General features: G+C 42.3%; 2 protein-coding genes across 3 annotated transcripts in view; one reads left to right on the forward strand and one right to left on the reverse strand.

Moving 5' to 3' along the window:
- The window catches only part of LOC105920181 (phospholipid phosphatase-related protein type 4), a 142,568-nt gene extending 128,265 nt beyond the window's left edge, over positions 1–14,303 (forward strand). The window contains exons 6-7 of one of the 2 annotated variants that reach the window (XR_004928160.1): positions 12,800–12,937; positions 13,172–14,303. Coding sequence is in view for 1 of the 2 variants with exons in the window: in XM_036128590.1 (XP_035984483.1) it covers positions 12,800–12,880 (81 nt within the window). In the remaining variant the exon portion in view is untranslated. Of the gene's footprint in view, positions 1–12,799 lie in introns of both variants that reach the window. The other variant, XM_036128590.1, reaches the window with a different exon arrangement.
- On the reverse strand, positions 5,184–11,611 carry LOC118558124. The gene is made up of 11 exons (XM_036128596.1): positions 11,362–11,611; positions 10,162–10,250; positions 9,696–9,845; positions 9,320–9,456; positions 7,869–8,005; positions 7,626–7,719; positions 7,280–7,391; positions 6,844–7,070; positions 6,528–6,702; positions 6,249–6,379; positions 5,184–5,951 (listed from the first exon to the last, which is right to left on the reverse strand). The coding sequence occupies exons 1-11, from the start codon at positions 11,370–11,372 to the stop codon at positions 5,634–5,636; spliced, it is 1,581 nt and encodes a 526-aa protein (XP_035984489.1). The 5' UTR covers positions 11,373–11,611; the 3' UTR covers positions 5,184–5,633.
- Positions 14,304–17,369: the final 3,066 nt, after the last annotated feature.

Below are 17,369 nucleotides of genomic sequence, written 5' to 3' on the forward strand. Positions count from 1 at the left end.
GTGGGGGGACGGGTTCTGACTGTTGTTTGCGCTTATGCGCCAAACAGCAGTTCAGATTACCCACCCTTTTTGGAGTCCTTGGAAGGGGTACTGGAGAGTGCCCCTCCTGGGGACTCCCTCGTTTTGCTGGGGGACTTCAACGCTCACGTGGGCAATGACAGTGGAACCTGGAGGGGCGTGGTTGGGAGGAATGGCCCACCTGATCTGAACTCGAGTGGTGTTTTGTTGTTGGACTTCTGTGCTCGTCATGGATTGTCCATCACAAACACCATGTTCAAGCATAAGGGTGTCCATATGTGCTCTTGGCACCAGGACACCCTAGGTCGCAGTTCAATGATCGACTTTGTTGTCGTTTCATCTGATCTGCGGCCGTATGTCTTGGACACTCGGGTGAAGAGAGGGGCGGAGCTCTCCACCGACCACTACCTGGTGGTGAGTTGGCTCCGATGGCGGGGGAGGAAGCCGGTTCGACCGGGCAGGCCCAAACGTACTGTGAGGGTTTGCGGGGAACGTCTGGCAGAGTCCCCCGCTAGACGGAGCTTTAACTTCCACCTCCGGGAGAACTTTAAACACGTCCCGAGGGAGGAAGGCGACATTGAGTCTGAATGGACCATGTTCCGCGCCTCTATTGTTGAGGCGGCTAGTCGGAGCTGTGGCCGCAAGGTTGTCGGTGCATGTCGCGGCGGCAACCCTCGAACCCGCTGGTGGACACCAGCGATGAGGGAAGCCGTCAAGCTGAAGAAGGAGTCCTACCGGGCTTTTTTGGCCTGTGGGACTCCGGAAGCAGCTGATGTGTACTGGCAGTCGAAGCGGCAGGCGGCTCGGCTGGTCGCCGAGGCAAAAACTCGGGCGTGGGAAGAGTTCGGAGAGGCCATGGAGAAAGACTTCCGTACGGCTTCGAAGAGATTCTGGTCCACTATCCGGCGTCTCAGGAGGGGGAAGCAGTGCAGTACCAACACTGTTTACAGTGGGGGTGGTGTGCTGCTGATCTCAACTCGGGACGTCGTTTTTCGGTGGGCAGAATACTTCGAAGACCTCCTTAATCCCACCAACACGTCTTCCATTGTGGAAGCAGAGCCTGATGACTCTGGGTCGGGTTCTCCCATCTCTGTTTCTGAGGTTGCCGAGGTTGTTAAAAAGCTCCTCAGTGGCAAGGCCCCAGGGGTGGATGAGATTCGCCCTGAGTACCTTAAGGCTCTGGACGTTGTGGGGCTGTGTTGGTTAACGCGGCTCTGCAACATTGCATGGACATCGGGGGCAGTTCCCCTGGATTGGCAGACTGGGGTGGTGGTCCCCCTATTTAAAAAGGGGGACCGGAGGGTGTGTTCCAACTACAGAGGGATCACACTCTTAAGCCTCCCTGGTAAGGTCTATTCAGGGGTTCCGGAAAGGAGGGTCCGTCGGATAGTCGAATCTCGGATTCAGGAAGGGCCGTGGAACACTGGACCAGCTCTACACCCTCAGCAGGATTCTGGAGGGGGCATGGGAGTTTGCCCAACCAGTCTACATGTGCTTTGTGGATCTGGAGAAGGCATTCGACCGTGTCCCCCGAGGGATCCTGTGGGGGGTACTCCGGGAGTATGGAGTACCGGGCCCTTTAATAAGGGCTGTCAGGTCTCTGTACGACCGGTGTCAGAGTCTGGTTCGCATTGCCGGCAGTAAGTCGGACTTGTTTCCGGTGAGAGTTGGACTCCGCCAAGGCTGCCCTTTGTCACCGATTCTGTTTATAACTTTTATGGACAGAATTTCTAGGCGCAGCCAAGGTGTTGTGGTGGCCTTAGGATTGCGTCTCTGCTATTCGCGGATGACGTGGTCCTATTGGCTTCATCAGGGCGTGATCTACAGCTCTCACTGGAGCGGTTCGCAGCCGAGTGCGAAGCGGCCGGGATGAAAATCAGTGCCTCCAAATCTGAGACCATGGTCTTGAACCGGAAAAGGGTAGAGTGCCTTCTCCGGGTTGGGGAGGATGTGCTGCCCCTAGTGGAGGAGTTTAAGTATCTTGGGGTCTTGTTCACGAATGAGGGGAAGATGGAGCGGGAGATCGACAGGCGGATTGGTGCAGCGTCTGCTGTGAAGCGGGTGCTGTACCGATCCGTTGTGGTGAAGAGAGAGCTGAGCCAAAAGGCGAAGCTCTCGATTTACCGGTCGATCTACATTCCTACCCTCATCTATGGTCACGAGCTTTGGGTCGTGACCGAAAGAATGAGATCCCGGATACAAGCGGCTGAAATGAGTTTTCTCTGTAGTGTGTCTGGGCTCTCCCTTAGAGATAGGGTGAGGAGCTCAGTCATCCGGGGAGGACTCAGAGTAGAGCCGCTGCTCCTCCACATCGAGAGGAGCCAGTTGAGGTGGCTCGGGCATCTGGTCAGGATGCCTCCTGGACGCCTCCCTGGTGAGGTGTTCCGGGCACGTCCCACCGGGAGGAGGCCCAGGGGAAGACCCAGGACACGCTGGAGGGACTATGTCTGGCCTGGGAACGCCTTGGGATTCCTCCTGAGGAGCTGGCCCAAGTGGCCGGGGAGAGGAACGTCTGGGCCTCCCTACTGAAGCTGCTGCCCCCGCAACCCGACCCCAGATAAGCGGAAGAAGATGGACGGACGGACGGATAACGTCTAACGTAATCACAGTTATGGAATAGGCCTATGTGTGTCATGCAGAGAAACACGCTAAAAAGAGAGGTGGTGCGTCTGGGGGGGACACATTTTCCTTCATGTGACCCAGATAAAATATTTGCTTTCCAAGCCACTGGACCCCTCGAGAGCGTTGAGGAGGTTTCCGAGGAGGCAGGGGCGGTCCTAGCGACTGAGGGGGCTTTCAGCCCAAATTGGTAAAAACAGATGGGGGGTGCTGGAATTGCGGGTCACCCGACCATTGGTCCAGAGAATGTCCCAATCAGGTACAAGCACCTCATCTGTGAGGACGGGGAAGAGGCCGCAGGGGCGGTTCTTTCGATAAAATGTGACTAGGGGCGAGAGTAAATGGGGATCCAGAGCCATTAAAAACAGTAGATGTGTATGGAGCATGGGAGCTTTTAAATGCATTAAAAGAAAAAACATACATAGTGCTTACAATTAATGGACAGCCAGTTACTCTTTTATGCGACTCATGAGCCTATAAAACATGTATTAAAGATTATTTTGGACTAAAAGCGTCTGAAAAGTAAATTTTTGTAAAATCAGCAAATGGTCAAACATCCCTAGAATGGATGTTAAAAGCATTAGAAATAAAATACCCTCAAACAGGAAGCATGCTCCTGTAGTAATGTCACCAACTTGCCCCGTTAATCTGTTAGGACGGGATTTAATGGAAAATTTAGGCATTACAGTTTTCCCACCACAGGATGGAATGAAAGCTGTCCGTGTGGAACATGTAATGTCGTTGCAATAAAATCCTCCTGTGTTTTATGCACTATTCTTACCGTCTCTGCTCCAAATAAAAGAGAAAAGTGAACTCATGCATAATGCTAGAAGCACATTGTCAAACCAGAGGATGAAACTTGGTTAGCTCATCTACAAACCACTATGAATGTGTGCTTAACCTCAGATGAAGTTTGAAAAACAGGAAACTCCAATTGTGGCTATACAAAATATGTATACAGATGGAAGTTAATTTGCAGCAGTTACTGTTATGCTTTCTACACAGATGCAACAATTGTATGGCTTACCATGGGACATTTTTTGTCATTGTTTAAGACCAGTAAAGAGCAGTGGAGAGACACAGGCCCGCGTTTAAAAGCTACAGAAAGACCGTCTGATTTTTAGCTGTTTTAGCACATAAAACAGGCTGGCTTTATAGCCCTAGTACAGAACTATGGAAACAGCCTTACAAAATTCTGTTCGATGCAGAACCTCTTGTTCAAGATTTGGCATGAGACAAAATAATCCAACATTCTTTGCTATCAGAATCCGAGGAAAATTATTTAAAAGGTGTTCCAAATACTTTGTGGTTTACAGGACCAACAGATGTAGGATTATTGACAACAGTAGAACCAGTTAAAATAGTTCCTAAATTAAAGTACAGGCTGTGGATAAAACAGTACGGGCTAAAATATGAAGAACAGGACGGTATAATGGCAGTTATAAACATTTCATTGGATGCAGGAAAAATTAGACCATGTCCAGATTCCCAGTTTTGGTTTTATTTTACTTTCAAGGAAGAGAAAAAATATATACGTAGACACGCCTGCCACAGGGATTTGTAGACAGTTCTACAATTTTCATCCAGGCCATTTTAACATGCTTAAAGAGCTTTAATCTAAAGCATGGAAATAAAGTATTATTGTACATAGGTGGCTTTCTAATTGCATTTAAAACAGCTGCTACATCATTTTGGCTAAAATGGGAAACAAAGTTATCAAAGATAAAATGCAGTGGGTGCAGAAACAAGTCCGTTACTTAGGCCATGTTATCTCAGAAGAAGGTAAAAAGATACAGGAAGTGAAGAACTGCTATAGTAAGTGAGCCTAAAAAACAAATGATGTCTTTTTTAGAATTGTGTAATTATTGAAGAGTTTGGATTTGACATTATGTAGAGAAAACTTAGCTAATCCAGTGGACCTCACACAGTAAATTTTGAAGAGTAAAATTTACTCAATTTGAGGAAAATTTTACTCCCAAAAAGACAATATTTGGTCCCAGTCCAAAAAGAGTAAAATTTACTCCCATCACAGAGTTAAATTTTCAGAGTTATTTCTACTCTATCTAGAGTTCATGTTTTACTCCACAAGACTAAAATTTACTCAATTTAGCATAAAGTGAAAACAACTCCAACACCATTTCACTCAATACAGAGTTGAATTTTACTCTATACAGAGCAGTAAGTGCCTCAAAATAGAGGTCCATTTCTAATATTATTTGAGTTGAATTTTACTCTATACAGAGCAGTAACTGCCTCAAAATAGAGGTCCATTTCTAATATTATTTGAGTTGAATTTTACTCTATACAGAGCAGTAAGTGCCTCAAAATAGAGGTCCATTTCTAATATTATTTGAGTTGAATTTTACTCTATACAGAGCAGTAACTGCCTCAAAATAGAGGTCCATTTCTAATATTATTTGAGTTGAATTTTACTCTATACAGAGCAGTAACTACCTCAAACTAGAGGCCTTATTCTACAATTAATTGAGTTAAATTTCACTTAAAATGAATTGTAAAATGTTTGAAATAATAAAAAAGACCAGAAATTAATATTCAACAATGAACTTGTATTATTCTTAAATGCATAATAGATGCAAGCGCACCCAACATATACATGTCAATACTGTTTGGCTGTTGTAATATGACAGCATTATATGAGACATGAAAATTTAAATGGTTTAAAAGCTTGCAACAAAAATCTCCATGAATAAAGCTCCATGGGCAGAGTAATCAATATAAGGGAGGAAAAGAAGGATTTTGGGGATACACATAATACTTAAAATATAATATAATAAAATTAAGTAGAATATTCACACAATCACTACACCAGCTGCTGCAGATACTGCAGTAGAATATTGCAATAGGGTTCAACCCAGCCAAAAAAAGTACAAAATCAGAGCCCTCAAATGAAAATATTTTTCAGTATAAAACAAAAAAATAAATAAATCAGAGCAGCATCAGAACCCTCCAAACCAAAGCATCTTAATGTGTCAAAATCAGTGCAGCATCCGAGCTCTCATCTCTTTGACCCTGGGATTCACCTTAGTTGTAGCAGCATCAATCTGGTAAACAGCGGTTTGCAAGAAGTGGTAGACATTGGCCAGATCCCTGTTGTATGAAGTAGCGAAGACGAAATGAGCTTTGAAAAGTTCATCAAAAGAGGCAAGCGCATCTGGTGACCGACATGGGATTGCATGTTTGTCAATCACAATGAAGTATTTTTGTATGGCGCTCCTCTGGGTCCCCACAGCCAGCAGATAGGGTTGACGGCTCTCTGTGATGCTGTCCAGATGACCCTCAACACTGGTCCCAGTCTGTGACAAGAAAATTTAATTAGTCTTGCTATTAAAATTAATCTGTTGCAGTTTAAGGCCCCATCGTCACAACCACAATCACTGATTGCCACAAAATGCAATTGAACCATAACATTTTCAGCCTTATATTTTTTATTCTTCTAAATGTAAAAGAAATAAAAGACTTATATTAGCGTATATGAGGCTGACGATGATAGATTTGTGGGGAGCCAAATCAGATAGATTTCACAGGGTTTATTATAATGTTACAAACAGAACTGTTAGCCTTCTTAAGCTTTAAATAAACTGTAACATTACCTTGATAAATTTCACAAGGTGGTCAATGGCTTGTCTGGCAGAGAGCTTTCCTGGTCTTTTGTTGCGGCCATGAGGTGATGGTGGCATGAGGTGGATAAGGAGCAAGATGGATGACATTTCACTGTCCCATCCTGAAAATAAAGGAAATGTAGACATTTTTACTAAAATGTTTATACACACATACACACGTACACACACACATACGTACACACATACATACATACACACACACACACACACACACACACACACACATATATCTCTTTTATTCGAGTGTACCATCTTCCAGTTCTTCTGTTGTGGATTCTGCGTTATGAAGGAGATCTTCAAGGTCGCTTGTCTGGGTGAGGCCACGACTTTGTTTAAGGACTCTCTGCCTGTAGTGAGTAGGCCACTTCTCCAGGAACCTTGCGGAGATGTCATCACCAAACATCAGACTGAAATCCTGCTCTATCTGCAGTCAAGATGGAATACAGAAAACAACATGGCATACATCATTAATAGGTGCACCAGGGCTTACCAGGGATGTCATCTGTTTAAAGTAATTTTTCATCTCAGCTCGATTTCAGTGCTAGGTAGTTTAAGAGCGACCTACCATTCCCTTGATGTCAAGAAATCTTGGAAAGGTGGTCAATATTTCAGAGGACTTTACTGGGTCATTGACCATTGCTTGGCGATGGGTGAAGGTCTGTTTCATCTTCTCCCTGATAACTGCTTCATCAGTTGTGTGCTTCATCAGTGCAATGGCCTCACAACACTGGGTTTCTGTGGCCAGTTGGTTTTCCTTACAGAAGGGGGTTCTCTCACCAGAATCTGGACCGCCTGTAACAGTGAAACCACTTAATGATGCAATACTTTAACTTCCCAAAAAAAACTTGAGCCACTTTCACCCCTTACATAGCGGGCCACTTGTCTTTTTTCTAAACCCCTGCAATGCCCACTACTGTAACAAAAGTCACTATGCACATTAATAATGAATTTAATGTGTGAATTCTGATAAAAAATATATAACTACACTCAAATTCATGTACCTGTCAGCGGCTGAGGGCTTCTTTTCTTTTGTCCCTCTGAGGCTTCTTTCTGAAGCGTTTTCACTCTCCATGCAAGAAATCCACTCCCATCAACTGGATTGTAATACTGCTCCTAAAAAACAAGAAAGTATTTAAAATTTTCATCCTTAAAACACTAACATGTACCTGTATAGACAGTTGCTAAAATCAAGGTCAGCCAGTTTGACGTCTGCTGTGTTTAACTTGTCGAGGTTAGGAGAAAGGGTCAGCATACAGAAATGTTGATATCTAATTGAAATCTCACTTGTTTTTTTGATCTGTAACAAAAGTAATGAGTTAAGAGTTTAGAGTTGTTTTATGTACTTACATAGCCCAAAGTTCCCTGGGGATCAGCCAGGTATGGAAACAAGGCTGTGATACCTTTTGCGTAGTCCTCTTTCACGCGCTTTGAAGGACTTGTCCTACAGTGCGCGCACACACACACACACACACACACACACATATGTGAGAGCTAAACAAAAGTATTGCTGTGCCGATGCTTTCTGCACTGGATCTGCACCAAATAAAACCATAAATGTTAGGGTTGGACATTAATTACATGACAACATACCCATGTTCACTCGCCATGTGTGCAACCAAGATCTTCACCATGTCACGTCTTGTGGAATCTGTTAAGCTTTTTGTCCGACCATACTCGGTAAGGATCCTCTCTCCTCCAGGTTTCTTCCTCAGAATATTTTCAATGAGCTAAGTGTGAAGGGGGGAAATGAGGGAAGGGACATAGGGATTTGGTGGCCAATTACATTTACAGTGACAAAAATGTAAACCATGTTCCATATTTCTCTTCAAATTTACTTGACCAATTTCCCCTAGGGCTGGACGATATAGAAAAAAAGCTCATCGATAAAAAAAAAATAAAAAAAAAATGTATATTGATCGATATCGATAATTATTGAAAATATTTAAACCCATATTTTATGTGCAGCTCTGCCTGGACATTTTATGATACCGCTAAATGATTTAATTTTAATAAAAAACACAAACACATAATTCCAATTAAATCTTTATTTAACCAACTTTTTTAACCATAACAGAATTTTTTTAAAGAAAAATAACTTAAGAGACCTGGGTTATGTTATTAAATACTGACTAAGAATAAACTAAAGTGACCAGTAAAATGCCCAAAATAAATATACCAAATAAATAAATAAAATAGCCTATTTAGGTGGGAATAGTACACTAGTTACTCCTCAGGTTTCATAATTGAGAGGCTGATGCAGGTCTGAGGTTGTGGCCTGGGAAGACGCAGACTGCAGCTCATTTTGAACTGATTCTCTGCACTAGTTGCACAATTTAGGGAGCGCTGTTAGAGAAAAACTTGCGGCCCGGAACTTTATATCGTGGATCAAGAGTGGCACACCATCACTATGAAGCACGTTACTGCATGCGTGATGTCCTTATGCCGCTTGGACGCTTTGTCATTTTATCACAAAGAACGGAGCCCAGTTTAGCTGCTATACCTGCTTTGTTGTGGAAGAACCTCCAGAAGATTCCGACGACGACGATGCGGAGCCGCGGCGGGGCTGCACAGCTCGCGCTGCGGCGGGTGTGAGCGGCTTACGTGATGAAACAAGTTGGTTGCGTTACCAGACTTTGTTTTTACCGGTTTCTTGCAAGTTTTACAAATCACTGGTTTATTTCTTTCAGACTGGCGAACTAGTAAAACCCCGTTTTGGGACTGTTTCCTCCGCCGCTCCTTGCTGCGACATATTCACATGCTCTGTGTTGTGGTTTGAGAGGGCGGCGCTTTGTGACAGCGTGCCTGGGTCCGCCATTACGATTGGTCGAGAGGAAGTAGTGACTGTAGCATCAACTAATATGATAGACTGAAAGGAAGGAATGAAAACTGTTTATCGAACTTTTATCGACCCAATTTTTTTCCTATCGCGTCACACGTCTATCGATCGATATATATTGTTATTGAATTATTGTCCAGCCCTAATTTCCCCCATACCCTTTTATCAGAATCACCATCTTGATCCCTCCATGTGCAAAGCTTACCTGAGCGAGACGAGTCAGATCAGCTCTGTTTCTTTGGACAGGAGTAGACTGTAAAATGATGGTGTCATCAGAGTCCCCTTCATCAAAGGAGCTGTTGCTGGTGCAAAGGGGGTGGCTTCTAGAGGGGCTGACTGAATCTAGCATGTTGACATAACAGGTGTGGTTATAATATGTCATTAGCAAGAGAGGATCATCTGTGATAAGAGTAGTGTACAAGACCCCGTTAGATTAGGATGGATCCACACACTGAGCTAGTGAAGAGGCATGTTTATTCAAAATGTCATGCAATGTGGATAAGCATCTCTTTACTATGTTGCATTACAAAGTTAGACAGGACTGCATGGATTATGAGACTCTGAGTTAACAAGTTACTCACCCTCAAAATCTGAACCCTTGGGCAAACGGACCTCAAGCACACCCAGGTCTGGTTTCATTACAAGAAACGCAAATACATCCTCGTCAACTTCAGTGTTCGAATCATCATAGACTTTTAAGTCCAAGGTAGGAATCTCAAACTTCTTGGAAACTGTGAAGACAAAACAATATTGCTAAAGATTGATATTGTGTTGTGCAATTTATAAAAATTTTATTAAAAGGTCACACATTTGGAATCTCTTTAGATATGGACCACTTAAAACAACGATTTCATACTTACATTTCTAACTCAAATCATTTGTTTTATCGGGGTACACAAAACACAATTTAGAGAGGGGGTCCAAAGTCAAATACATACTTTTCTAAGGGTCCTTGAAAACAACAACAATTATAATGATAATAATAATAAAAGACAGCACCGCTAACTTACATATGACACCCAGTAGGTTGTGCAATGTTTCACTCACCACACTCCAAAAATGATTCGAAGGTCAGCTGCCCTTCATGACAAATGTATTTCTGGCGGTCTCTGTATTTCACTCTTACAGCCTGCATCCTTTATGGAAAGTGAAAAAAAAAGTTACTAAGATGATATAATTCATGCACTGAAGGATACAATTAGCTTAAGTATTACAAAAGCACTATCTACAATTAGACTCGATATCACTCTACATTTGGATCTAATTAAATGCTGTTTGAAAGCTGGGTAAAGTACTTATTTTTCTCAGTTTGCTTCCAGTGTGTTTATATGGCTTTCAATTCACGTTACAGTGCTGCCGCTCCAGCATAGACCACAACACACCATCTCTGAGTGAATAAAGAATGGCTGGTGTCAACCAGTTTCATTTGAGCTCACCTCTGTAAACCTCACATAATTCCTTTCCACTCTTTGCTACGCGGGAAAACTATCCAAAACTGTCCTTGAGGACATGTTCGTTCCGTGACTCAATTCAGAGTAAAACACACGTGCTTGCTAACGGTCCAAACACACACTAGCTAAGTAAAGACTCAATTCAGAGTAAAATACACGTGCTTGCTAACAAAATACCAGGTGAAAACGGTCTACATGAAAAAAAACCCACCATAGAACGGAAAAACAATTAAAACAATCGTGTAAATGCCTTAATTCAAAGAAGATAAACCTTACACGTGATTGCTAACGGTCCAAACACACACTAGCTAAGTAATGACTCAATTCAGAGTCAAACACATGTGCTTGCTGACGGTGCACACCAAAACCTCACTTATTAACCAAAGTCTGGTAAAACCTCATGATAGTCCTTGCTACCCGAACAGCAGAGAAAACAGACCACTTCACCGCGGTCATATAGTAGACTGGTACATGAAACATTTTAAATTTAAATACATTTGCAAACCGAGGGCACAACTCAATAGAGAGTAAACCTTCGATAAAATGGGCAGTAAAAACTAAGCTCAGTAAAAACACACGTGGTAAGTTAAGCTAACAGCGAAGTTCGGTTTAAATTCACATTTAAAAATATAGTTTGTGCTGAAGCTAACATTAGCATCGACATAACTGCAGTTATACCGTGTGTGAGACCCGCAAGCTGCAATGCTACTCACAAGTAATACCTTCCAATAAGCTAACAAAATGCTGCTGACATTTTGTCTTAAATAAAATAAATTTTAGTAATTTGCTGACTTACCCGACAAACATCCGTCTTCACCTTGACCTTCCACTGCTGGGATTGCAAATGACGGCAGAAACGAAACCTAAGGAGCATTAAGGGGCGTGGTCTTGATATTACTCCAATATAATTAACTCTATTTTTTTCCTCCTACTCTAGTGACCACGGGAAGTAATTACACTCCAAAATTAATAAACATTACTCTTTTAGAGGAAAATAATGGTAACTCTGAAAAAAGTACTCTCTAATTTTTCCTGTGCAGAAGCAGAGCAGCAATTCACAGAGCTAAAAGTAAAACTTATCTCAGCAACTGTCTTAGCTCTAGTTTTACGACTTCTGTGTTGTTTAAAGCCCCGTGGTGATAAGCTCAAACCTTAAGCAGCAGCGCTACCCCCATGTATGTTAGCAGTTTGAGCAACTACCATGGCTGTAGGAAGTTCAGCTGAAGTGGTCTGGTTTCATTCAACCACTAGACCCTCATGTAGTAGATGTATTACAATTTGGTCTTTCTGATATTTGCCTAGAGCAAAAAACAGAGCAAATCATTGTTCTAGAAGTGTTGTTAATTAGACAAACAGCGGCAACTGTAGAAAAACAAATGTGGGTAAAAAATGGAGCAACAATGAATCAGAAGGATTCTATAGTTTGTGACAAAGCAGTTCTCCCTAAAAGCTTATTCCAAGCAGCAGCTATTTTGAGCCATGGGCAATTGCCATGTCTCAAAAAGGGAGGGATAACTATAATACAGCAACATATGGATTTATTTCATAGGATTTAATTCATACAAAAAAAAAATGTAAAGCCTGTAAGATCTGTGTTAAAAATTACCCTCAGGTTAATTTTATATCAGAACAGTGAAGGTTTCCAGAACTAAAGGAACCTTTTGAAATGATGCATATAGATTTTATTGAACTCACAAAGTGGCCCTTACAAATACTGTCTGGTAATGATTGATGCATTTTCAAAATGGGTTGAAATAGTTCCAGCAAAGCACACAGATGCACTGACAGTAGCTAAAGCTAAATGCAAAGGTTTGGCATCCCACAGAAAATTTACAGTGAAAATGGTCCACATTTTCTGAATCAGGTGATTCAGCAAATTGCAAGCAGGTTACAGATAACCTTAAAGAAACACACCGTGCCACAAAGTGCAGAACTTGTGAAAAGGAGAAATGGGACATTTTAAATCCAGACTTAAAAAGTGCATGGAAGAAACAAAGAGGCCATGGCCAGAATGTCTGGACCTAGTAAAACTGTACATGAGAATAACTCCAACGAGCAGTGGTTTGACTCCATTTGAAATAATATATGGCAGACCATATAAATTACCGCTGTTCACAGTACAGACGCCACCTAAGGAGGAAGGAAAAATTCTAGCAGACTATATGAGAGAAATGATGCAGTTTAAAAAAGTGTCCAATGCAAATTTACTTCCAGGAGAACTTTTGTCTCCACAGGATCCACAAGCAGTGAGACCAGGAGACTGGGTGTTAACTGGGCGAGCCAAAGGTGGGAAGGACCATCTCAAGTGCTCCTGACCACGCCAACAGCTGTGAAGATCGCTGACAGACCTTCCTGGATTCACCTCAGCCACTGTAAGTTACAGAGACTGTTAAATACCTAAAAGGTTGGAACAATGGGGAAGTCCGATTACAAAGAGGTTTGGTTTTTAGGGACCACTCGTCTCAACGTCGCTGAAGTAATCAACTAATTCCTGTTCTTTAGAGTCCTGGGTAAAATTAACATCTCTGCTAACCTAGCAAAAATGGGGTTCCCATTGAGATGGGGCTTCTTTTGCATTGTGGCTGTGCGTGCATTATCTGTTTCAGTCCAGATCCGCTGAGTGAGAGAGGAAAGAGGTTCATCCACTCCGCTGCCATGAAGATTTGGCTGGGTAATATCCCAAACCACTACGATGACAACCTATGGGAAACGTATGCAAGAACTGTTTTCGAGCTGCATAACAAGACTGATTGCTACGTGTGTTCTGTCATGCCTAAATCTACCAAGCAGCCTACCTTGTACATAACTCCCATGAACACCTCACAGGCTATTTGTTTTGCATCATATGCATTCCAGTTTATGCCTGCTCAATTGAACGCCACGACTGGGGAGATTATGATGGAACAAGTGTGCAAAGGAGTAAAGTCGTCACTGTTCTCTTACAGTAATGTTACAGGCTATCCCACCAAGATGAAGGCTGTTATGCCTAAAGGAATGAAACATCCAGTATGTATTCACTCACCTAGAGAGAACGATACGGTGAAGGTAGGACATGCAGCAGGATGCCAGAGTACCATCACTGACCTTTACTCTGACTTTGTCTGCGGCATTGTCCCTAATGGAACGTACACCAGCTGTTCTACTTGGAAACCACAAGTCAACTTTCCTACAGAGGGTGGCTGGTTCCTGTGTAGTGGAAACAACATTTACCCATCACTGCCCCTCAGCTGGTCAGGTGCATGTGCACCTGTGTTTGTTTCTGACCACACTATCATCATCTCAGCTCAAGCTGTGAAGGAAAATCATCCTTCTTATAGGAGGAGAAGAGAACTCAGCTCCAGCTCAGTTTTCCAGCCCCATGATCCCATATGGGGTTCCAGCGTTCCCTCTGAACATAAGCACTGGAGCACAGCGAATAAAATAGGACTTTGACTTTTCCCGTGGTTTGGAGTTGGTAAATCTACGCTGATAATAGAGACACTGGACTACAGAATGAAGACTCTGGTGAACATGACGATGGACATTAATAAAGGACAAAACAAACAATTAAGTGAAATGTGTATAATGGTACTACAAAACAGAATGGTTTTGGACATGTACACTGCTAGCCAAGGTGGCGTATGTGTAATGATTGGAATTTCCTGCTGTACGTATATTTCTGATGCAAATGAAACTCATATTACTGAAGCTATATCTGCTTTGAAGAATCTGCAAGGAGCAGTGTCCCAGGATGCTGTTCCTCTAAGTATGAACTTTCTCTCCTGGTTCTTTTCAGGATTGTGGTGGCACCTTTTACTGAAAATAATGACACCCATTATTATTGTTCTTATTATTTTTTGTGTTTTTACTGCTTGTGTAATCCCATGCCTAAAGTCTATGATTGCTAAAACTATGGGAAATGTAATGTTTCAATATCAAATGCTTTCACAAATCCCTCTTGAAGAAGTACACCCCGTAGTTTAACTTTTTCCTTGTTAAATGCTTAACAAAATGACAGTCTCATTGAAAATGCAGAATGCAAGAAAAGAATACTTGAAGTAGGTTAAGTTAAGCTTTTAATAAAATGATTAAAAGAGGGGAAATGTTGGAGAGATGTGAATGTAATCATTTTATTTCTATCAAGTTACAGGTATTTAGTTTGTTTAAGAGTTTGCTTTCAGGAAGGTTCTGTTGTATTTAACCTTAGACAGGGAGAACAAATGGTTCTCTCAGATAAGGCCGTAACAAAGCTTGCTCCCATGTTTGTTTTCCACCCACATGCTGTAAATTCCTGAAACCTTCTGACCCAACCCTCCTGACCCCCTCTTTGATGTGTGGCAATAAAGACAAGAGGACAGAAATGACCCGACGCAGACAATCCTAAACTTTTAGGGAGTGCAGTTCTCCGTTTGGGTATCCTCTGTCCTCTTCTATAGAACAGTCTAAAACTTGTGTGATTTTCGTTCTAGGATAAAAGGGGTTATCTTTAATAACCCTAACAGCTGCTTTGTGCACAACTAACATCATAATCAAATCAGTGGTGGTCTGTCTAAGCTGTGCAGGAGAAAGCTGACCTGGTAGCTGAGCCATTATCCTGCAGGTGTTCAGAGTCCCCATGCTGCGACTTCCCTTCACAGGCCGAGCGCAACACCTACTGGAGCCAGGTACAGCTCGCCCAGCCAGGCCTGGCTTCCCAAACGACGGCTGTTTTCCCCTTTCCAGCTAGCTGCCTGCTTGCTATCGCTGCTCAGACAACCAACCTTCACCCTGCTTCAACTGCTTCGAACTGGATGTCTCAAAGTGAACCGAACTGACACAGAGACACAGACAGGTTTGGCAGAGTTAGGCAGGGAAAGTAAAATGATTTATTTAAAATGGTTTTATTGTTTTGTTTTAAAGTTTGACTTAGTAAAAAAGCCTGGAGCTGGCAGGCTTTGCTGATATGTTTTAGCGGTTATGAAAAACTTTATTACCATAAGGGTTTTATACACCGATGGGATAGTAATGTCTGTGTTGTCCGGTCCACTCATTATGACCAAATAGATAATAGATTTAAATTAGCACAGAATGTCCGCTACCATAGCACTATTAGCTTTCCTGATAACATTAGTGCTACCACCAAATAAATGCAACTATGGGTTGTTTTAAACATAAGGCTTGTTTTAGTTTCACTCCACCATCGTTTGATAGTGCTATGAGTGTTATTGCAGCATTAATATGTAACATTAATGTTGATTTAACAGTGTTTGTGTAACGTTAGGATTAAACTGAAGCTAATGTAAACATTACCCACAGGAAGTGCGACATGTCTTTTCCGGCCGATGTTATTAACTTGGTTGTTTAACCCTAAATAACCAATTTGAGCCTTAATCATTTCCTAGTGAAATAATCGCATTAATAAAATCAAGTGCCCTAAATATACCAATTTACTGAGCAAATCATTTATTAAAATGGTATTTCTTTAAATAATGTTTTGTTTAACTCAGGATTTCCATTGTGAATGGGTTGAAATACATATCAAATGTTTTAAATTAGTCAAGCTAATTTGATCTCACTCCACGTTCTGAACTTTAGTTCTCCAACTTAGATCTGCAATGAACTAGGATTCACAAAATCATTCTGATGATGGTTTTCAACATTTTTATTTGTCTTTTGTCTCTTTTGTGTATACATAGTTCCTTAGGTTCTTTTTATCGTAGTGTTTTTAAGTAGTTTCAGTTAAGCTTCACTAGTCTCAGGGCAGTCAAACTTTTTTAAAGTAGCAGGCCACACACTTTCAGGTAGGAGGATGCACTTATGCCGGTGCCCAAGCCCCGGAGGGGAGAATTTTGGAAAAATAGAGTCTCCCTGATGTATTTTGGAAGCTTTCAAGACAGGTAATTATTTAAAGAATAGAGTCAGAGTGCATGTTTTAAATTGAATAAAAGCAAAAAAAAGTGAATGATCAATTCTTCAAAAACAACCTTTGTTTTTTTCATTATTATCCTTAAACACTTTTTCACATGTTATCATGTTTTAACAAGGTTTTGAACACATTTGCATAAAATTAGTTGAATTTGAATTACTAGCACCATATAAAACAGATCAGATTAGGTGAATATATGACAATTTACTAACTTCCGAGCGCGCAGTGAGACAACACGCGCTCAGTTCCTTCTCTGCTCGCGCACTCGACCTGCTCATTCCATGCTCAACACCAGCTGTGCTGTGCACTCCCTTGGCTGTTTCTCCGCGAGCGTCGCGCGAGAAGAGTTTTTCAGAGTTGAGCTGTGAAAGAAAGATTCAGGAATTGGTGGAGGAGGTCCAAAGCAAGCCAAAGGATAAGTTGGTAGCAAATGTCATTGGTGAATTATCTGCACTATTCCACCGAAGGTTAATACTAGAGACGGAGAGGCGTGTTTCAGCTGAAGAAAGAGTTAGGGAGCTAGAACAGGGCAGCTGTCATCTCAAGGAGGAGTGAGAGGAGGATCTCATTAGCTTGCAGACAGAAGGATCTGAGTGTGAGAACCCCAAAGGAAAGCATGGGGGTCACACCTGGAGGACATTGGATAAATGAGGCCCTCAGGCATCTTCTCAACTTCTGAGGGTAAGCGAAGGTCAGGACAGATGTAGCAGTGTGGTACGAAAGGAAGTGTCTATACAACTTAAGGGGGGAAAAAGGTTTGATTCACATGATGTAAATCATGGAACAACACCTGCTGCTCACCTGACCCCTGGCACTGTCTGCTATGATCTTTTTCCCCCACCAGGGCGACAGGAGCACCGTTCCTGGGACACAGGTGAACCCCAATCCTCTGAACTGTGTCCACGGAGAAGAGTTCATGA

Source organism: Fundulus heteroclitus, unplaced genomic scaffold (genome assembly GCF_011125445.2).
Source record: "Fundulus heteroclitus isolate FHET01 unplaced genomic scaffold, MU-UCD_Fhet_4.1 scaffold_101, whole genome shotgun sequence".
Taxonomy (NCBI): domain Eukaryota; kingdom Metazoa; phylum Chordata; class Actinopteri; order Cyprinodontiformes; family Fundulidae; genus Fundulus; species Fundulus heteroclitus.